The sequence below is a fragment of the Coturnix japonica genome, chromosome 1 (genome assembly GCF_054131305.1).
Source record: "Coturnix japonica strain WE chromosome 1, WE-NBRP24, whole genome shotgun sequence".
Classification (NCBI taxonomy): Eukaryota; Metazoa; Chordata; class Aves; order Galliformes; family Phasianidae; genus Coturnix; species Coturnix japonica.
This window is the reverse complement of record NC_140663.1, coordinates 160,484,057-160,505,402: the sequence shown is the minus strand read 5'-3', so window position 1 is coordinate 160,505,402 and position 21,346 is coordinate 160,484,057. Positions and strand designations below refer to the sequence as shown.

Here is a 21,346-nt window from a genome sequence, read left to right as displayed (position 1 = left end):
GGAAATTCTGACTGATGCTCAGGAAGGGAAAACCACCACTGCCCTCCCATCGAGGGAGATGCTCACTCTCTGGATGGGAGCTTGGCTGCTGAGGTGGGGGCACCAGGCAGCAGTGGGGACCTTGGGGACATAGAAAAATGCCTGATACATGCCCATCCAGATGGCCCCTGTGGGCACTCACTACTGCAGCACCAGACCACTTGTTCTTTAATTAAACCTCTCACATACACCTGATACAAGGACATCTCATGTGAAGTAGAAATAATACCCAGAAAGCTCCGTTGAGTGCCCAAGGCACTTGCAATTCAGATTCCCAGCATCTGTCCCTGCTTTTCTCTCTGTTCCCAGCAGAGCAAAATGAGCAGGGCGGGAAAAGGTTCAGACACAGAGCTGCAGGTCCTGACTGCCCAGCAACACGCAGCAAGCAGAGAAGGCTGCAGGGAGCAGCTCTCAGCATTTCCAGTACAAGCTGCTGTTCTAAAAGGCTCTGCCAGGGGAGAACACAGCCAGCAGCTGTGCTGTGAGCTGTTGGCTCAGATCAGCCCATACGCCTTTTCTTGCTGTTGTTGTTGTTCTACCTTGAATAACAGCATAATCTATCTTTATGTCTTGATAATTTGTAAGACATTGTTCTGTTAACTAAAATGTTAGCTGACCGTGAGCACCTAGGATGTGCCAGCCTGTTCTATCGCTGCCTGCAGGGCTTCTCCTCTTTGACCTGGTCCTTCCCTGCTCCTGTTGACCCTCTGGAAGTGTTTGCCAGAATAATGAATCATGTTAGTCAGTTAGAGAGGGGAAATGTCACTTCTGCTTGCAACAGCACACAGCCCTCTGTGCTTGGAGAGCAATGAGGAGCCCCAGCTCCATCTCTGCTATGCAGAACTGATGCTTTCCTTCTCTATTCTAGAAATAAAAGACAGCCTCCTTGGTTCTTTTTCCTTTGACTACAGCTATGATGTTTTGGGACGTGAATATCTTCTTTTAGCTTGGGAGCAAAAGGTGTGATGCAGTGGGTGAGAGGAGCACCTGAAGATGTATAGGCTGTGTCCAGGGTGCTGCACTGAGCTACAGATTCTGACTGTGATTTGAGTGACACTGTCCTCTGCATAGAGATTGGAGGTAACACTGGCTCCCATCCACTGGGATATTTGCTCACATCATTGGTTCAGGATGTTTATAGGAGTTGACCACCAGCAGAGCAGTGCAGGGCAGGTTGGCCCTTGTGCTGGTACCAGCATCAATATTTTCATATCAGCCCAGGAACCAAAACATCCTGCGGTTAACAAGTCCTGCCCCACCTGTGGCCAATCTAATGGAAGCTTCTCAGAAAAGACCCAATGTAATCATAATGAAAGGCTGTAAGTAATCAGCAAAAATGAGCAGTGATGTTTTGTGTTCTGACAGAGCTATTGGAGGAAGAATTTGTTCTTAATGGAAAATATACTCTAGGATGGAAAGAACATGAGATTCAGCCTGCAAAAGCACAGGTCCCTCTCGTCTGGAGAAAGTGCTATAATAAATACCTGAACTAGTTGGAGAGCCTGGAAGGGCAGCAATGTGCAGGAGATATGGGCCTGGGCACCCTGCTCCAAGTGTCCCTGCTGGAGCAGGACTTGGCCTGGTGGGCACAGAGGTCCCTGCCAACCTCAAACCTTTACAGCTCAAAATCTAAAACTTGAAATGTTGGGATCTTGTGGCTATGGGGACCTTTGCAATACTTGTATATTTTTTCTCAGCTGGAATAGGAAGGAAATAAAACCTAAATATCCAACTGTTCTACAAGATGCTGACATCCATTTGGACTGGCACAACAGCCACATAAACTGTTACAGTGAGGACCAACATCCAATGTTTTCAATCCAAAGTGCAGTGTGCTTGTATTAGAATTAAACCAGGCAAGTAGCACGGCCCTGCAGTAACGCTGCACAGGCACCAGTAGGCGCAATAAATTATGGCTCTGGAATTGATTTCCCTAACAAGCAGCAGCGTGCAGGCAGCACAGGCTGGAGGCTGGCCAGGTGGGGAAGCAATGCTGCTGCCATGGGCTGCGGGGAAATAATGAGTTAGATTTTCAGTAACTGTCTATAAAGGAGAGACCAGTGCGTTTTTGTGTTTCAGTGTAATTGGAATGAGTACTCTTGATTTCACCAGAGACAGTTCTTAGATGTATAATGGAGTTCTACCATAACTCCAGGCGATTATAACCAAATGTCACTTTATTTATCCTTCAGGGTGGATTTGTCAGGGGAATAATACCATGTTTTGAGTTATCACTGCAGAGAGAGGTGCTGACAACCGTGCTCAGATTTTTAGTACCCAATTAGCAGTGCGCTCCTCTCATTACTCGTTATCTCAGATTCATTTCATTTTGCAAGGAATTAATGCAATGTTTATGAAGCCCTTTCTCCACTGAAAAGCACTTTGTCCAACTGGAGCAGTGTTTTGGCTGTACTGGCTCACACCAGTGGTCCTGAGCACACTGAAATAGCAATGCACTGCACTGAGCAGAGGGCTGGGAATCCTATAGCAGATAGAAACCACCACCAGCACCATTAAAGGAGGTGCAAATAAAGGAATCAGAAGTAATACCAAATTGGTATCATTACAAAGTTAAAAGAAAATAAATGCAGTTTCCATCACCGCAATGGGGAATGCAACAACAGTTTTGAGCTCAAGAGACATGAATGCCTCCTATATGGATGTCTGACATCCTACATATATAAAAGTTGCTGTGGTTGTTCCACAGTGTGCGAGGCTCCAGCCCCCTGGGCATAAGCTACACAAACAGATGACAGTTACCTGGTTCCCCCTATTTGTGGATAAGACAATAACCCACCAGGATGTACAAACGAATGTGAGAGGTGCAAAGTTCGAAGTAGAAATTGAGAAGGCTGTGTTATTATTAGCAGCAGACACCACACGTCTGATGCCTCTGAATTTCTTGGCCCTACACAGGCATCATTTTGAAGGTGAGTTTCCAGGGTAATTTTGCTTAGGATGATTAAAAACAACAACAAAAAAGTAGTCTTGCTGATGCACATGCTTCATGAATGACTAATTTTTAAGCAGAGAGCTCATGTTATGCAGAAATGGAGAGCAAGGAGAAGGTATGGTGACTTTGTTGGGGAAACGAAGCTGACATTCTGTGCGAACATCTCCTAGTTTGCATGCAAAGGAAGCAAATCTCAGACCAGCACCAGAGAGAAGGGGGAGAGAGCAGCCTGGCGGAATAAGGGCTCCACCAGGTGGGATCTCCTGATGCTGAAGGTTTCCTAACAGAGCTATGCCAGAGCCCTGAAATCTGTGCTCCTCATAACCCATCAGATGAGCTGGCAGGCAAGTAACAGATTGCACTATGAGCTCTGCAGTTGCTGCACCAGAAACTGGTGGATGACATTCTCACAAAGCATTTCAGTTTTCACAACTGATAGATTTCTGACAAAATTCCCTCTGCTGTCAATTTCCTGCCCAGCTGTAGCTCTGAATAGAAAAGCGCACAGCAGAGAGAATCTGTCCCTCTGTACAAGTGCTGTCCCCACCTTGCTGTTCACCCTGGCCACTGGCAGGTTGGTTATCTCCATTACTGGCTCTAACCAGAGGAGGACCAGATTTGAGAAACGTAGACAGATTCCATGGGAGCTCAGAAGATCACAAGCAGTGTATTGGGTCTGAGCCAGCACCTTGCTGCAAAATACTGTGTGGGTGCTTGGTAGGTGGCCTACTGCACATCTAACAAGCCGGAGCTTCTCAAAGTTCCCTCCTGCAATTCATCTGTTTGCCCAAGCAGACAGCAGGATTCCAGTTTTTTTTTTGACACTGAAAGAGAAGAAAATATTTCAAAAGAATGAGACCCCCCTCTTCTCTCCAAGCTTCTTGGGTAGCTCTGCTTCTAAAGCTGCATACATGGCATGAACCAAACTCCTTCCCCCCCCCTTACAGTAGTACTCTAATACAAGCAAACAAAATCCCTGACACAAATTTTGCCATCAAAGAAACTGCAGATGACATCCAACCACCTGGCCTGCAACATGTGCTGTGCCTTGGGGGATGGGATCAGCTGCAGCGCTCACATCCTGCAGCAGAGTGTAATGTCCTCACATCCACAAACCCCAGTTCCCAGCACCCCTGCTGGCTCTGCATGGGGTGGAAGCAGCCAAAGGTTGGCCACAGGGTGAGCCTTCAATTAGGAACTTGGTAAATCTGCTCCACAACCAGAGCATTTCAGTTGGTCTTGTACTTGTGGGGCAGCACAAAACTTTGTGTCAGATGGAATGCACGCAGTATGTGGCCAGTATGCCTCCTTGTTTACCAGTTCTAATACAGCAAGAGAATCACAGGATCATAGAACAGCTTGGGTTGAAAAAGACCACAATGACTATCTAGTTTCAACCCCACTGCTATGTTCAGGGTCGCCAGCCACCCGACCAGGCTGCCCAGAGCCACATCCAGCCTGGCTTTGAATGCCTTCAGGGATGGGGCATCCACAACCTCCTTGGGCAACAAGAGAAACGTCACATTTTGGTTTTGACGTTGGGACTCTTTGAAAATGGCACAAGAAAGGCATTTGGGAAAGGCCAATATTTACATCTAGCAACCAAAATACTGTGCACAACCAAACCAAACAGTAAACCCTCCTGTCATCCATTCTATGGCTTAGAATCACGATTCATTAAATCATCTTTATTTCAATATTGTACCAAGGACATATACGGCTTCCCAATTATGCGTACATTTTTGTAAAATTATTGTTTTAATTTAGCTGATTACATGTTGCAGAAGGGGAGCTTTTCTCCTCAATCACCATATGTGCTTATCAAAGACAAAAACCTAAGGGCAGCAGTAAAGAGGAATGGCACTGTTCTCGAAGCACAGTTAAATCGATTCTGAAGCTTTACATTTCTGTTTGCAATAAGAAAACTTCTAGTGAAGTGTGAATGCATTAATCATAACCATGTTTGGCTTTATTCTTCAACTCAGTTTTAGTTTAAGAAATCGCTGATTTGCATTTATAAAGGAACAAAAAATGTTTCCAAAGAGGCTATTTAAAGAAGACCAAACTTGTCTCCCACACTTGGTGTGTGAAAGCTCTGGCTGTCGATGTTGGTATTTCTGTACGAACAGCATTAATCATCCATAAACACAAATCTGCGCTCACATAGGTTTGAATGTGCTGAGCAATTATGGCACATAAAACATTTCTGAAGCTTTTACCACTGCTACTGTTAGCCCTGATGACTTTAATAAAACAAGGATTTAATTACACAAAAAATCCTTTTCAGTTGTACGTAGCTGTGCACTTTCATAGCAATCCACGAGATTAATCTTTTATCTTACAGGAAGCTGCTGAAAAAATCTATTAATAAATCAAGACAGAATTGTCAAGTGTATGTAAAGAGTTATGCTTCCAAACTTTATTAGGCACCTATGTTAGAATGACCTCTGACCTCTTTCAAACACACTGAACGTATACAAAGGCTGCTCCAAAAGTACAGAGTCATAGAATTGCTCAGGTTGGAAAAGATCTTCAAGATCACTGAGTCCAACCACAACCCAACCATAGTATCCTAACTAACAGCCCTCCGCTAAATCATGTTCTGAGCACCACATCCAAACAGTTTTTAAACACATCCAGGGATGGTGAGTCAACCACCTTCCTGGGCAGCCTATTCCAGTGCTTAACAACCCTTTCTGTAAAGAAGTGTTTCCTGATATCCAACCTAAACTTTCCCTGATGCAACTTGAAGCCATTTCCCCTTGTCCTGTCACCAGTGTGCCCATATCCTCCAATGTTTCTGTACCTCCCACACCCACACAGAGAGTCCCTCAGCCCCTCCAGGACCTTTTTAGACTCAGTATCCCTCAGCCACAGCCAACCTAGGACCTCATAGAGCCCCACAATCCCCAACAGCACCTCTTATCCCTGCACTGGGCACCCACGGAATCCCCCTGTTTCCTCTCTCGGGCCTTTCTTACCCATTCTGGGCCCCCCCCCCCGGAGTCTCTCAGACCCCTATAGTCCCTGACAGGACCCCCATCACCGTCCCAGGATCCCCACAGCATCCCACATCTCAAGATGGGCTCCAGCTGTGCCCCAGTGCGGTCATTAAAGAGAGGAGGTTGAATGAGTGTCAAGGGGCATCTTTCCTCCTGACAGCTCCACCGTCTGCATGTTGGGCACAGAGCTGTGAGTGAAGGGATGTGTGCATATGGGGGTGTGCAGAGATGGTGCTGAGCCTATGGTCCTAACCCCTTCTCCCTTCATCTCCTTTCTCCATCCCTCTTTCTGTATCTCTGTTCCTCCCTATCCCCATCCCATCCTTATCCCAACCCCATCTCCAGATGCCATAACTACGCTCCCCTTCCCTATAACATAATATAAGCCCTGTAAGCCCTATATTATCCCATTGTGTGCCCCGGTGGCGCAGTGGTTAAAGACGCTGCCTTGCAACACTGGGGCCCGGAGTTCGAATCCCCCCTGTGGCGCAAGTGGTAGAAGTGCCGCTCTGCTACACAGAGGCTCAAATTCCGGGGGCTGGACTCGATGATCTCTAAGGTCCCTTCCAACCCGCACGAAACTATGAAACTATGAAACTATCTCTATTCCCATCCAGACCCCTAAACTGTGCTCCCAACCCCCAGTGCAGTGGATGTAGGATGGGGAGATCCCAGGATCCCTGAGTTCACAACCCCAGTATGGGCTCTGGGCTTGGAGATGGGCTGGGCACACACTTGGACCAATCCTCCACCACTTATCATTGAATGAAGGTACACGGACAGCGTTAGAAGGAAATGTAACATCCAACCATCTGCAGTCAGGATACAAAGTATGGACATGGGGTTGGGTGCCCGAGAGTTAATGAACTGTGAGAGAAAATATGGGCCTGTGATTTCTTCCACCAGTAAATCTGAGCCAAGGGGAGTGAGGTTTGCAGCTGTCAGCCTTGCCCTTGGGCCACCCAGCCCAAAGCTCAATGGTGCTGGAAGGGTCTCATTAGCAGTAAGTACAGGTAGGTGAAATATTGATCTTAAACATAATTGTCTCTGGACACTGGGCTGGCAAAAGTGTGTTCCATGAGATTTGATGGAGGGATTACCCGCAGTCGTGTTAGAGAAATCAGTTAACTGGTGGCCGGAAGAAAAGCTCAGGAAACTCAAGGAAAGCTGCTGCCTTGGAAACGTTGCGCCCTGCCGGAGTTTGGGCCAGAACCCAGCTCAGCCTGAACCGGGCTGCTGGGAGGAAGGAATGGGTTGGGTGCTGGGAAGCGTGTGAATCCAGGCCCTGAAGCTGCCCACCTCGGGAAAGGCAGAGAAGAACCAAACTGACAGTGGCATGAAGGTGGTGCAGTGGTAGGAATGCTGCTTGCAACACCGGAGGCCCGGGTTCAAATCCCCCTGTGTCGCAAGTGGTACGAGTGCCGCTCTGCTACACAGGAGGCTCGAATCCGGGGAGCTGGACTCGATGATCTCTAAGGTCCCTTCCAACCCGCACGAGACTGTGAGACTGCGATAGTGTGAATTAAGTTTTATTGTGATGGATTCAGATTGACATTGGTTAGTATTAAGATGACACTGGTTAGTATTCAGATGACGTTGGATAGGCCTCAGATGACGTTGGTTAGAATTCCGATGACATTGGATAGGCCTCAGATGACATTGGTTAGTATTCAGATGGCGTTGGATAGTCCTCAGATGACGATGGTTAGGAAGAGGAGCTTGTACACGGCTGCTCCTACGGCATCATTAGGGCCGGCTGGTGATGCGCTGGGCCCGACGTGGTAGCCGGGAGCGGCTCCGCCCCTGGGCTGGCCCTCGCCGCCTGGACCGGCTCCCGCGGTGTCTTCGGGGCTGGCTGTTGGTCTCGGCAGCCCGACGATGGAGAGGCGAGCGGCTTCGAGTCCGGGCCCGCCCTGGATGTCTGCATGGGCTTCCGTCAGCTCTTCTGGAAGCCCTGGAGGACCCCGGTGCTCCCGGTGTTGTGTAGCTGCGGGTGCAGCTCTGAGCACCTGGGGTTGTTGTTGTCTGCCGGCTCCCGCGGTGTCTCTGGGGCCGGGTTGGAGATTGTGGGGCCCGGCGCCGCAACGGAGAGCGGCTCCTTGTCCGGGCCCGCTGTCCCTGTCTGCACCTGAGGTTGTAGCCAGGTGCAGGGCAGTGCCTCGAGGACCGAGATGTCCCCTGGCTGGCTATCAGGGCAGCATTAGGGGTGCTCCCACAGCACCCTTGCGACTCATAACATGAGTCATCATAGCGATGTAAACGCCAGCAGGGTCTCCTCCGTTCTGGCCTGCGCTGGCTGGACAGGCCGCTGCTCTCAGGCACACGGGAACTGTGAGCTGACCCCGATGGTGCCTGGCTGGTGGTGCTGGCGCTGCTGGCGCGGCTGCTCCCTGAAGCTGTGGAGTCATGGGGTGGCTGCAGTCCCTGCTGGCTGGTGGTGCTGGCTCTGCTGCTCTCTGGTGTCACAGAGCTTGGGGATGGCTGCAGTCCCTGCTGGCTGGTGGTGTCGAGGCCAGCAAGACCTGAGATGGTGCTGGAGGCTGTAAGAGAAGGCAGGAAGGTGAGCAGGATGGAATCCCAGCCATGGGGTGGAACTGGTGCCCGTTTGTCCCGGGCTGGAGGGATTTGAGCAGGGCCGCTCTGAGCAGCCGCTGCCAGGCCTCGCCTGGCCCCAGCCCAGCAGCACGCGGCTGTTTGCATCTTACCGGTGCCCTCTCCAGCACAGACGTTGCACTCCCAGTTGGTTGTGCTGTTACTCACGAGGGAACAACGCCGGTGTGTCGCTTGTCCAGCACAGGAGCTGCAAATGAGCAGCTCCCAGGGCCTGTGGAAAGCAACAAGTTGTGGCCGTGAGGACAAAGTGTCTGATCCAGGGAGTGCCTGGCACAGCTTTGGTGCTCAGTCTGTGTTCCCCAGCCCGTGGTGAGGCTGCGATGCCACGCAGAGCCACAGAGGGCAGCTGAGGTCACTCACCCCTCTCCTGACTGCTCCCTGCCATGGGGGTAAAGGCAGATGCTGGCATCACAGCGACTGCTGCAAACTGTCAGTGCTGCATAGGCGTTGTTGGCCTCCCATGTTGGATTTCTAGCAGAGAAGGGAGGGAATGTGATGAGCACTCACTGGCCCAGGACTAAAAGTAACCCATGAAATCCATCCATCCCCATCCACCTTATCCCTGGTTCCAGCTTCCCAATGGCGCTGAGGCCCATGTTAATGGCTGCCAAGGGCCAGGCCTGCCGGGGCAGTACTTGGGCGGGGACAGCTCTTGTGCCCTCACATCTCAAGAGCTGGCTGAAAGACACCAACCTGTTTGGGATTCGGATCCCCATCGTGAGCATCTCTTCTACAAATGATTCCCTTTCTCTGCAGACGGGGCACCGGAAGCAGTAAATCCCCGCGTTTAGTGCCTGTTCCTGCAGCAGAAACACAAGCGGTGTGGGTGTGAGCCGGGCCTGGTGCTGCTGAGCGCCTGCGGTGCCTGCGGGGCCAGGGGAGGGCTCCTACCTGAATGCAGGCCCGGTGGAACCAGGCGTGCTGGCAGACTGGGCACACCATGGTTCTGTACGACCTGCTGTCATCTACAGGCTCCATGCAGATGACGCAGGTCGTGTTTGGAGCCGGTGCTGCCTGCACTGCCTGCTGCGGGCGGTGCTCCCAGCAGAATGTCCTGGGGGAAGATGGAAGGGATGGGAGAGGTGAGAAGGGCTGTGAGGAAGGCCAAGGAACAGGAAGGAGCCCCAGGCCATGGCTCTGGCTCTGTCAGGCTGCTGGGAGGTGTCGCAGCGCGCGTTCCTCGCTGCTTTGGCTGGTGCTGACTACAGGGTTGGAGGCCCACAGGCCACACCTGGCAGCCCTTACCTGAGTGCTCCAGTGTACTGTGTGATGCATTGACCCTCAGGGGCGCAGGGCAGATGGAATCTCCGCTCACATCCCCGTTCTGCACAGATGACGGTGGCTCCTGAATTGCCACAGACGAAGCAGAGCTGGAAAGAGCAGAGCAGCCCCCATCAGATGCAGGCTCAGGGCCTAAGCAGCAGGCCCCGCACCTCTGGGCATGCTGCAGGATGCGGGCAGGGCTGAGTGCACTCTGCAGAGCTGCCTGGTGAACAGGGCTCGTCTGCAAGAGCAGGAGTTTCTCCTGGAGCTGGGAGGAGGGGCTGGGATTGCTTTCATGGGGCCAGGATAAGCTCTCCTGGCACCAAGCTCCCTGTTCCGATCCAGTGCTCACCGTCTTCTCTGCCTCCGTCACTGTACATATCAGGTCTTCTATATGAAAACGGGCATTTCCGTTATTTGCTCCTGGTCGATAAAGACCATTGGCAAATACCTGTACAAGAGGAAAGAGTGTGACCTTGTTAGGACTGAAAGAGAAGACCATTCCTTGGAGGAAGGAGGAAGGAGGAAGGAGGCAGAAGGGAACTCACCATACAGAAAGAATGGAAGGAGAGCCCATATCCCTGACGTCTGCGGCCAAGGATGCACGAGTCCTCGTCCATTCGGCCACAGAACACGCATGCTGGAGAGGAGAGAGTAACAGCAGTGAGCACCTTGCAGGGCCAAGTGACCCCGGGAGCTGCCCCAGGGACTGCTCTGTGCCGGCTGTGCCAGCTGAAGGGCAGGGCCGGAGGCCGTGGATGCCGGGATACTTGGCTCTCACCTGGATCTCCCAATCTGAGAGATCTTCCTCTCTGCTGTGTCTCCACACACGGCGTGCGCGTCGACCGCAACCACTTGCAGAGTCTCTGTCCCATCACTGCTGGGCTTCGTCCTCTGCGTGCCAACCTATGGGAGAAAGAAGCGCGACCAGGCTGAGTTGGCAGCTCAGGCCCCCGAGCGCTGGGGAACCGGCCTCCCTCCCTCGGCAGCCTCAGGCAGCCCCTTCCTCCCTGCTCACCTCACAAGTCGCACTGAGCTGGGCCTGAGTTCCGCAGCCTCAGCTCTGCTCCACAGCCCGCGTGTCACAATGGCCGTTCCGTGACACCCTCTGTGACGCCATCACACCTCACAAGGCTGAGGGCACCCAAGCAGGAGGGCGGCGGCTCTTGCAGCCAGCGCACATTGTGGGGCCCAGTGCTGGACGCAGCCCTGCTGGAACCTGGCGTGTTGGTGCTGCCGAAGGCACTGGGCGGCACATCCACCCTCCTGGCCCCACCTGAACACTACGGGGCCTGTGGCTCCAGCAGTATCCCAGTCAAGTGTTTATGTGTTGCCGTGATGTTCTCCAGGCTCTGCTTGTGGGCTTTTGGCCGCTGATTACCTCTCATTCCAATAAACGACTCGACTCACAGAATCACAGAATCACAGAATCTCTATGGTTGGCAAAGAGATCACCAAGTCCCACCGAGCACCACCCAGCTGCCCACTGCCCATGTCCCTCAGGGCCACATCCCCACCCTTCTGGAGCACCTGCTTGGACGCTGACTCCCCCAGCTCCCCAGGCAGCTGTGCCAGTGCCCGGCCGCTCTTACAGCACTCATGTTCTTCCTAACAAGCTACGGGGACCTCCCCTGCTGCAACTTGAGCAGCAGGTCCCATCTCGATGGTCCCGTCGCTGTTACCTGGAAGAAGAGGCCGACCCCCACCTCGCTACAGCCTCCTGTCAGAGAGTTACATGAAGTGAGGCCTCCCCTGAGCCTTCTCCGGACTGAACAATCCTAGTTCACTCCACCGCTCCTCATGGGACTCTTCTTCCAGACCCTTTCCTGCCCCGTTGCCCAGACACAGTGTAACAGAACTGCACACAGCACTCTTTTCATGTCATCACCACCAACACAGCCGCCATCCTGGTGGGGGTCTACTGCAGACTGCCTAACCAGAATGGAGAAATGTGTGAGGTGTTCTACCAGCAGCTGGCAGAAATGGTGCCATCGCCAGCCCTTGTTCTCATGGGGGACTTCAACTTCCCTGATCTATGCTGGAAATGCAGTACGGTGCAGAAGCAGCAGCCTAGGAGGTTTCTAGAGTGTGTGGAAGATGTGTATCTCCTGGCGCAGCTGGTAAGAGAGCCCACCGGGGAGGTGCTCCGCTTGAGCTGCTGCTCACAAACAGGGTGGGACTGGTGTGAGATGTGGAGGTCGGGAGCCGTCTAGGGCAGAGTGACCGTGAGATGGTAGAGTTCAGTCAGGAAGGGGTGGGGGGTGTCAGCAAAACTGCTGCCCTGGGCTTCTGGAGGGCGGGTTTTGAAGTATTCAGGACACTGCTATCAGTGGAGGGTCCCTTGGGATTCTGTCCTGAAGAGCAAAGGGGTCCAGGAAGGTTGGTTGCTCCTCAAGAAGGAACGTCTGAGAGGCACAGGAGCAGGCTGTCCCCCTGTGCTGTGAAATGAGCCGGCAGAGAAGAACAGGGAATATTTGCTGAGGCTCCAGGAGAGAAAAAGAGTTTACTTCCTGTAGAAGAAGGCAACTCAGGGAGAGGACATAAAAGTGGTCTGGATATGGGGGGAGAAAATTAGGAAGACAAAAGCCCAACATGAACTCAACCTGGCCACTGTAGGAAAAGGGAACAAAAAAACCTCTTTACAAATCCGTTAACAGTAAGAGGAGGGCTAAGGAGAATCTTCGTCCTTTACTGGATGCGGTGGGGAACATTGCTGCTGAGGACAAGGCAAATGCTGAGGTTCCCAATGCCTTTTTTACATCAGTCTTTAAAAGTCAGAGCAGTTATCCTCAGGGCACTCCACCCCCTGCCTTGGAAGTCTGGGATGGAGAGCAGAATAAGCCCCCCACGATTCAGGTGCGAACACACAGAGACCAGCTTCTTCGTCTGGACTGTCACAAGCCCATGGGGCCAGATGGGGATCCACCGAGGCTGCTGAGGGAGCTGCAAGTGGTGACTGCCAAGCCATTTTCCACCATCTATCAGCATTTCAGCTCTGACACCATACCTACATCTCCCTTCCTTTAGTTTAAAACCAGGCTCCCTTGTCTGACACTATTTACCCGTTTATAAGGCTGATTTCCCGGGACAGCTGGGGCATCAGGCCTAGCCTGTGTGGGTTACAGAGGCATACGACTGCAAGGGAAGTTACAGGCCGTGTCCCAGGGAGAAGGTACACGGACAGCGTTAGAAGTAAATGTAACATCCAGCCATCTGCAGTCAGGATACAAAGTATGGACATGGGGTTGGGTGCCCGAGAGTTAATGAACTGTGAGAGAAAATATGGGCCTGTGATTTCTTCCACCAGTAAATCTGAGCCAAGGGGAGTGAGGTTTGCAGCTGTCAGCCTTGCCCTTGGGCCACCCAGCCCAAAGCTCAATGGTGCTGGAAGGGTCTCGTTGGCAGTAAGTACAGATAGGTGAAATATTGATCTTAAACATAATTGTCTCTGGACACTGGGCTGGCAAAAGTGTGTTCCATGAGATTTGATGGAGGGATTACCCGCAGTCGTGTTAGAGAAATCAGTTAACTGGTGGCCGGAAGAAAAGCTCAGGAAACTCAAGGAAAGCTGATGCCTTCGCCCCCCCTACAGCTCCAGGTGGGCAGGTGGTGGGGGGAGGGCAGTGAAGGGTGAATGTATCAGAAAGCTCAGAACAAAAGGAGAAAATCCTCGATTTAACACCTTCTGCCCCAAGGCTTCACCCACCACCCTTGCCAATTGCCCCTGTGAGTCACCATCCAGTTGCTAATAAGCCAGGGAAACACTTCTTTCCCTTGTCAGCCTGTGTCGACTGACCCAGCTATCCTGAGACCAATGTCCCTAACATGAATGGAGCCTCTTGGTTTGTTGTGGTTGATACCAGTACTTGGATCTGTTCAAGTCCACAATTGGACTCAGGGTTTTTTCAGGTGCTGCCGTTTTTCTGGTGCTCCCTGCACAGTGATACCATCTCTACCGAGCTCTTCTACCACCCCTTCTGGTCAAACTGGTGATGATTTGCATGGAACTCCTTCACAGTGCTTCCAAATTGCCAGCAAACTGTGAAATGAGCCAAGGGACCCACCTGATATCTGTTAGGTGTGCTCACAAAAGAAACCCTTCACCCTTTGCACTGACGCTGTTCAGTGTCACATCAGTTCAGGAGCTGCACCCAAAACGTGGCTGTTATAAAGTGTCTGAATGTTGGTAAGAGATGTGTGTGTTTGTGGGATTGCCCCCCTTATGGTTCATACTGTGGGATATCTTACACATTGCCCTGTTAAATGTTCTGTGGACCATAACAGTACTTGGACTTGCCAAACCAACATTTCTATCTCTCAGCATTTGAATTGCTTTGGAAATGCCCAAGTGGAAAGTTCTCGAGACACTCAATCACCTTTGAGAACATTGCATGGCAAGTCCACATAGTGCCCAATGGGACCAGACATGCTTGTGGTGCAGGAACTGCAGTGAAACGTTTTGTGGCTGTTCATAAACACCACAACCTGCACTGAAGAATTCCCATCTGTACTATGGTTTATTATCCTTTATCACTGAACAGGGCTGGAAGTGGCCTTGCATGCTTACAGGTACCCTTTCTGAACACAAAGGACACATACTAATGCAGCATGGGCTATTTTGCAACCATCCTTCTTTTCCCAACTGGAGAATCTTCATTTCTTATGTCCCCAGGGGTGGTTCAACTTGAAGCCATGTCCATCTGAGCACAGAGAGGTGTAGATTTTCCTCCTTTAAAAAACTAAGCTGTGCTCATGAGAGAAGGCATTTCGTGTTCCTTGAGTGGGATTGTAATTCTTCTGTGTAGCTTGAGGGCCATGATTAGGAAGCCTGGATTGCTCTGCTCGCAGGGATCCTGCCTTTGTCTTTGATTGCATGGTATTAACTGTAAATTATACCCTTTTGGAGACTGCATGTAAAAATAAAATAAAACAAAGAAGTGTCAAAAGACAGAGAAAATATTGATTCCAGAGGTAGAGGAAAGTACGGCTTGGTTCAATTAGAACCTGGAAAAATAAAAACAACTAAGTGTTTGTGAGTGTGAAATGGTACTGCGTGAAGTGGCCTGTGTTCCTCCCCACAGACTGATGGCAGTTCCAAGTGACCCCACTGCAGGCAATGAAATGGCACCAGTTTAAACAAGGATCTATCTTTAAGTTATAGAGGAGGAGATAAAGAGCATGGATAGCAGGATTATTATTGAGGTGCTGGTGGAGCAGAAGCCTGATTAATTGAAAACACAATTGGAAAAGGAGTGAAAATGGAAGAAGCTGAAAGGTAAGACTGCTGTTAAGACCTCTCAGCTTTCCAGTGCCAGTTCTAATGAGCAGTGCCACCAGTCTCCAGCTCGTTCTCAAGACCCAGCTCTGTCTGTTGTTCTGTGCTGATAACAATACCATTGCAGCCAGCCAGCCTACAGATTAACTGGTGAACTGGAATGACAACTGGACTTTGTTTCACTCCAGTCTCTGGAGGCCTCCCTGCAAAAGCCTGGGAGGTGCAAAACGGTAGAATGGTAATCACTAAGACTCTTTAAGCTTGAGGATGCCGAAAGCCGAGTATAGGTAGCCTGGAGAGATAACAGGCTTGCAGAAAAAAAACAAAACAAAACAAAAAACAAACAAAAAAAAAAACCAAAAAAAAAAACCAAAAAAAAAAGCATAAAACAGATGGCTTTTCTTTCATGGATTCATGGATTTTAAAGCCAGAAGTGCCTATTAGATATCTGAGTCTGGCTCGTCGCATTTCTTAGGCCAAAGAATTTCACCCAGAAATTCCTGTTTCAAGCCCATAGCTTCTGGCTGAGCTAAAGAGTATATCTTTAGAGCACACATGCTGTGGATGCAATTCAGACCCAACGATTTTACCAAGCTATTTATCTTTACCAGTTAGAGGATGTATGCCTGGCTGTCCCAGCCGTGCCAGTTAAAGAGGTTAAATGAAGGTCACTGGGCAAAGACTGGGAAGGAAAAGAGCTTAGCAAAGCTTTGGACAAGTATCCAGGACAATGACTGCAATTTAATACTTATTGGTGGACTGTTCTGTCTACTGCATGGTGCACTGAAAGATCACAACACCCATTCCCTTGGTTTATTCTGTCATTCTTCTTGGAGCACGGTTTTATTGGAAGCTCAGCACACAAACACAACTCACCCTTCCTTAATCCTAATCTTCCTCTCCCAGACTTTACTGTTCATGAGAGTTTACTTCTCAGATTCTCAGAATCCTACCTCTCTGACCCAAACAACAATTTTTACACTCATAAAGTTGCCTGGAAGCTCTTTTCCACTCGGACTAATGTAGTTCATCTCTGCAGTGATTACTCAGAATTGTGAGGTGACATTCTATGAGAGAACATTCCTTTCTTCTGTGCAACATAAGCTACTACTTTAGTCCAAGGCAGTCCGGCACTTGCATCCTCTTGCCTTGGAAGAGGACCAGGAAAACCCATCTCATAAATATGTGGATGAGAGGCTGGTGCAATCGAAGGAATTTCAGGGCTTTTTTGACTACGAGGTGATTTAATTGGCACCTGGCCTGATGGCTGCAGATGGGTTCCATCTGTCTCAAAAGGAAAAATGGATCCCTAGCCCAGGAGCTGGGGCTTTAAACTAGGTATGAAGGGGGAAAGGGATGAAACGAGGTTTGCTAGATGAGCCTGAGGGAGTAATGATGGGTCTAGGGGGGAGGCCAGTGACTCAGCTGAGTCATCTACACCAATGCACAAAGCATGGGCAACAAGCAACAAGCCACTGTGCATCAGGCAAACTGTAACTTAGTTGCCATTAATGAGACAGTGTCAGACAATTCTCATGGCTGTATTCCTGCAGTGAAGGGCTATAAACTCTTCAGAAGGGAGAGGCAAGGAAGAAGGGGCATAAGGGCTCTATAAGAGTGTGTTGCTGAGTTTGGGCCTTGGAATATTAACGTTGAGTATATGTGGATGAGGGGAAAAGCCAACAAAGCTGACAACCTTGAGGCAGTCTGTTATAGACCACCTAACCAGGATGAATAAATGGATGAGGTGCTCTATGAGCAGCTGGCAGAATTTGTTCCCATGGGGAAGTAGACTTCCCCAGTCTATGCTGAAAATACATAACAGAGCAAAAGCAGCAGCCTAGAAGGTTTCTAGAGTGTGTGGAAGATGTGTACCTCAGAACAGGGCTGCAAATGCCAGCCAGAACACAGCTCAGCCTGAACCACGCTGAAGGGAAGAAAGAATGGATTGGGTGCTGGGGAAAGGAAGCCCGTGAATCCAGGCCTTAAAGCTGCCAACCTCGGGAAAGGCAGAGAAGAACCAAACTGACAGTGGCATGAAGGAATTAAGTTTTATTGTGATGGATTCAGATGACATTGGTTGGGATTCAGATGACACTGGTTAGGATTCAGATGACATTGGTTAGGATTCAGATGACGTCGGATAGGCCTCAGATGGCATTGGTTAGGAAGTGGAGCCTGTAAAAGGCTGCTCCTACGGCATCATTAGGGCCGGCTGGTGATGTGCTGGGCCCGACGTGGTACCCGGGAGCGCCTCCGCCCCTGGGCTGGCCCTCGCCGCCTGGACCGGCTCCTGCGGTGTCTTCGGGGCTGGCTGTTGGTCTCGGCAGCCCGACGATGGAGAGGCGAGCGGCTTCGAGTCCGGGCCCGCCCTGGATGTCTGCATGGGCTTCCGTCAGCTCTTCTGGAAGCCCTGGAGGACCCCGGTGCTCCCGGTGTTGTGTAGCTGCGGGTGCAGCTCTGAGCACCTGGGGTTGTTGTTGTCTGCCGGCTCCCGCGGTGTCTCTGGGGCCGGGTTGGAGATTGTGGGGCCCGGCGCCGCAACGGAGAGCGGCTCCTTGTCCGGGCCCGCTGTCCCTGTCTGCACCTGAGGTTGTAGCCAGGTGCAGGGCACTGCCTCGAGGACCGAGATGTCCCCTGGCTGGCTATCAGGGCAGCATTAGGGGTGCTCCCACAGCACCCTTGCGACTCATAACATGAGTCATCATAGCGATGTAAACGCCAGCAGGGTCTCTTCCGTTCTGGCCTGCGCTGGCTGGACAGGCCGCTGCTCTCAGGCACACGGGAACTGTGAGCTGACCCCGATGGTGCCTGGCTGGTGGTGCTGGCGCTGCTGGCGCGGCTGCTCCCTGAAGCTGTGGAGTCATGGGGTGGCTGCAGTCCCTGCTGGCTGGTGGTGCTGGCTCTGCTGCTCTCTGGTGTCACAGAGCTTGGGGATGGCTGCAGTCCCTGCTGGCTGGTGGTGCCGAGGCCAGCAAGACCTGAGCTGTTGCTGGAGGCTGTAAGGGAAGGCAGGAAGGTGAGCAGGATGGAATCCCAGCCATGGAGTGGAACTGGTGCCCGTTTGTCCCGGGCTGGAGGGATTTGAGCAGGGCTGCTCTGAGCAGCCGCTGCCAGGCCTCGCCTGGCCCCAGCCCAGCAGCACGCGGCTGTTTGCATCTTACCGGTGCCCTCTCCAGCACAGACGTTGCATTCCCAGTTGGTTGTGCTGTTACTCATGAGGGAACAACGCCGGTGTGTTCCTTGTGCAGCACAGGAGTTGCAGAGAAGCAGCTCCCAGGGCCTGTGGAAAGCAACAAGTTGTGGCCGTGAGGACAAAGTGTCTGATCCAGGGAGTGCCTGGCACAGCTTTGGTGCTCAGTCTGTGTTCCCCAGCCCGTGGTGAGGCTGCGATGCCACGCAGAGCCACAGAGGGCAGCTGAGGTCACTCACCCCTCTCCTGACTGCTCCCTGCCATGGGGGTAAAGGCAGTCGCTGGCATCGCAGCGACTGTGCCGAACTGTCAGTGCTGCATAGGCGTTGTTGGCCTCCCATGTTGGATCTCTAGCAGTGAAGGGAGGGAATGTGATGAGCACTCACTGGCCCAGGACTAAAAGTAACCCATGAAATCCATCCATTCCCATCCACCTTATCCCTGGTTCCAGCTTCCCAATGGCGCTGAGGCCCATGTTAATGGCTGCCAAGGGCCAGGCCTGCCGGGGCAGTACTTGGGCGGGGACAGCTCTTGTGCCCTCACATCTCAAGAGCTGGCTGAAAGACACCGTGTGCCCCGGTGGCGCAGTGGTTAAGGAAGCCGCCTTGTAACACTGGGGCCCGGAGTTCGAATCCCCCCTGTGGCGCAAGTGGTAGAAGTGCCGCTCTGCTACACAGAGGCTCGAATCCCGGGGGTTGGACTCGATCTCTAAGGTCCCTTCCAACCCGCACGAGACTATGAAACTATGATACGATACCAACCTGTATGGGATTCGGATCCCCATTGTGAACATTTCTTGCAAAAAGGATTCCCTTTCTCTGCAGACGGGGCACCGGAAGCAGTAAATCCCCGCGTTTAGTGCCTGTTCCTGCAGCAGAAACACAAGCGGTGTGGGTGTGAGCCGGGCCTGGTGCTGCTGAGCGCCTGCGGTGCCTGCGGGGCCAGGGGAGGGCTCCTACCTGAATGCAGGCCCGGTGGAACCAGGCGTGCTGGCAGACTGGGCACACCATGGTTCTGTACGACCTGCTGTCATCTACAGGCTCCATGCAGATGACGCAGGTCGTGTTTGGTGCCGGTGCTGCCTGCACTGCCTGCTGCGGGCGGTGCTCCCAGCAGAATGTCCTGGGGGAAGATGGAAGGGATGGGAGAGGTGAGAAGGGCTGTGAGGAGGGCCGAGGAACAGGAAGGAGCCCCAGGCCACGGCTCTGGCTCTGTCAGGCTGCTGGGAGGTGTCGCAGCGCGCGTTCCTCGCTGCTTTGGCTGGTGCTGACTGCAGGGTTGGAGGCCCACAGGCCACACCTGGCAGCCCTTACCTGAGTGCTCCAGTGTACTGGGTGATGCATTGACCCTCAGGGGCGCAGGGGAGATGGAATCTCCGCTCACATCCCCGTTCTGCACAGATGACGGTGGCCCCTGAATTGCCACAGACGAAGCAGAGCTGGAAAGAGCAGAGCAGCCCCCATCAGATGCAGGCTCAGGGCCTAAGCAGCAGGCCCCGCACCTCTGGGCATGGCGCAGGATGCGAGCAGGGCTGGGTGCACTCTGCAGAGCTGCCTGGTGAACAGGGCTCGTCTGCAAGAGCAGGAGTTTCTCCTGGAGCTGGGAGGAGGGGCTGGGATTGCTTTCATGGGGCCAGGATAAGCTCTCCTGGCACCAAGCTCCCTGTTCAGATCCAGTGCTCACCGTCTTCTCTGCCTCCGTCAGTGTACGTATCAGGTCTTCTATACGAAAATGGGCATTTCCGTTATCTGCTCCTGGTTGATAAAGACCATTGGCAAATACCTGTACAAGAGGAAAGAGTGTGACCTTGTTAGGACTGAAAGAGAAGACCATTCCTTGGAGGAAGGAGGAAGGAGGAAGGAGGCAGAAGGGAACTCACCATACAGAAAGAATGGAAGTAGCGCCCATATTCCTCACGTTTGCGGCCAAGGATGCACGAGTCCTCGTCCATTCGGCCACAGAACACGCATGCTGGAGAGGAGAGAGTAACAGCAGTGAGCACCTTGCAGGGCCAAGTGACCCCGGGTGCTGTCCCAGGAGCTGCTATGTGCCGGCTGTGCCAGCTGAAGGGCAGGGCCGGAGGCCATGGATGCCGGGATAATTGGCTCTCACCTGGCTCTCCCGAGCCAGCAGCCTCCTGTGTCTCCGCATACGGCGTGTGCGTCGACCGCAACCACTTGCAGAGTCTCTGTCCCATCACTGCTGGGCTTCGTCCTCTGCGTGCCAACCTATGGGAGAAAGAAGCGCGACCAGGCTGAGTTGGCAGCTCAGGCCCCCGAGCGCTGGGGAACCGGCCTCCCTCCCTCGGCAGCCTCAGGCAGCCCCTTCCTCCCTGCTCACCTCACAAGTCGCACTGAGCTGGGCCTGAGTTCCGCAGCCTCAGCTCTGCTCCACAGCCCGCGTGTCACAATGGCCGTTCCGTGACACCCTCTGTGACGCCATCACACCTCACAAGGCTGAGGGCACCCAAGCAAGAGGGCGGCGGCTCTTGCAGCCAGCGCACATTGTGGGGCCCAGTGCCGGATGCAGCCCTGCTGGAACCTGGCGTGTTGGTGCTGCCGAAGGCACTGGGCGGCACATCCACCCTCCTGGCCCCACCTGAACACTACGGGGCCTGTGGCTCCAGCAGTATCCCAGTCGAGTGTTTATGTGTTGCCGTGATGTTCTCCAGACTCTGCTTGTGGGCTTTTGGCCGCTGATTACCTCTCATTCCAATAAACGACTCGACTCACAGAATCACAGAATCTCTATGGTTGGCAAAGAGATCACCAAGTCCCACCGAGCACCACCCAGCTGCCCACTGCCCACGTCCCTCAGGGCCACATCCCCACCCTTCTGGAGCACCTCCTTGGACACTGACTCCCCCAGCTCCCCAGGCAGCTGTGCCAGTGCCCGACCGCTCTTACAGCACTCATGTTCTTCCTAACATCCTACGGGGACCTCCCCTGCTGCAACTTGAGCAGCAGGTCCCATCTCGATGGTCCCGTCGCTGTTACCTGGAAGAAGAG

General features: G+C 52.5%; 1 protein-coding gene and 1 pseudogene across 2 annotated transcripts; both read right to left on the bottom strand.

The window, feature by feature from the left end:
• Positions 1 to 7,517: 7,517 nt before the first annotated feature.
• On the bottom strand, positions 7,518 to 10,490 carry LOC146762815 (uncharacterized; annotated as a pseudogene). The gene is made up of 6 exons (XR_014943023.1): positions 10,419 to 10,490; positions 10,223 to 10,321; positions 9,853 to 9,977; positions 9,301 to 9,661; positions 8,968 to 9,078; positions 7,518 to 8,818 (listed from the first exon to the last, which is right to left on the bottom strand). The product of XR_014943023.1 is annotated as an uncharacterized LOC146762815 (transcript).
• Positions 10,491 to 17,182: 6,692 nt separating this feature from the next.
• On the bottom strand, positions 17,183 to 20,289 carry LOC116653031 (uncharacterized). The gene is made up of 7 exons (XM_032443171.2): positions 20,218 to 20,289; positions 20,022 to 20,120; positions 19,652 to 19,776; positions 19,298 to 19,460; positions 19,100 to 19,206; positions 18,578 to 18,688; positions 17,183 to 18,428 (listed from the first exon to the last, which is right to left on the bottom strand). The coding sequence occupies exons 1-7, from the start codon at positions 20,287 to 20,289 to the stop codon at positions 17,351 to 17,353; spliced, it is 1,755 nt and encodes a 584-aa protein (XP_032299062.2). The 3' UTR covers positions 17,183 to 17,350.
• Between the last annotated feature and the right edge of the window lie 1,057 nt (positions 20,290 to 21,346).

Bases quoted from the DNA above. Each gene is read 5' to 3' on its own strand.
- LOC116653031 (XM_032443171.2), bottom strand. From the start codon at position 20,289: ATGGACGAGGACTCGTGCATCCTTGGCCGCAAACGTGAGGAATATGGG. The intron at 20,121-20,217 runs GTGAGTTCCCTT...CCTCTTGTACAG, and splicing joins ACTTCCATTCTTTCTGTATG to GTATTTGCCAATGGTCTTTA. The intron at 19,777-20,021 runs GTGAGCACTGGA...TGCTCTTTCCAG, and splicing joins TGACGGAGGCAGAGAAGACG to CTCTGCTTCGTCTGTGGCAA.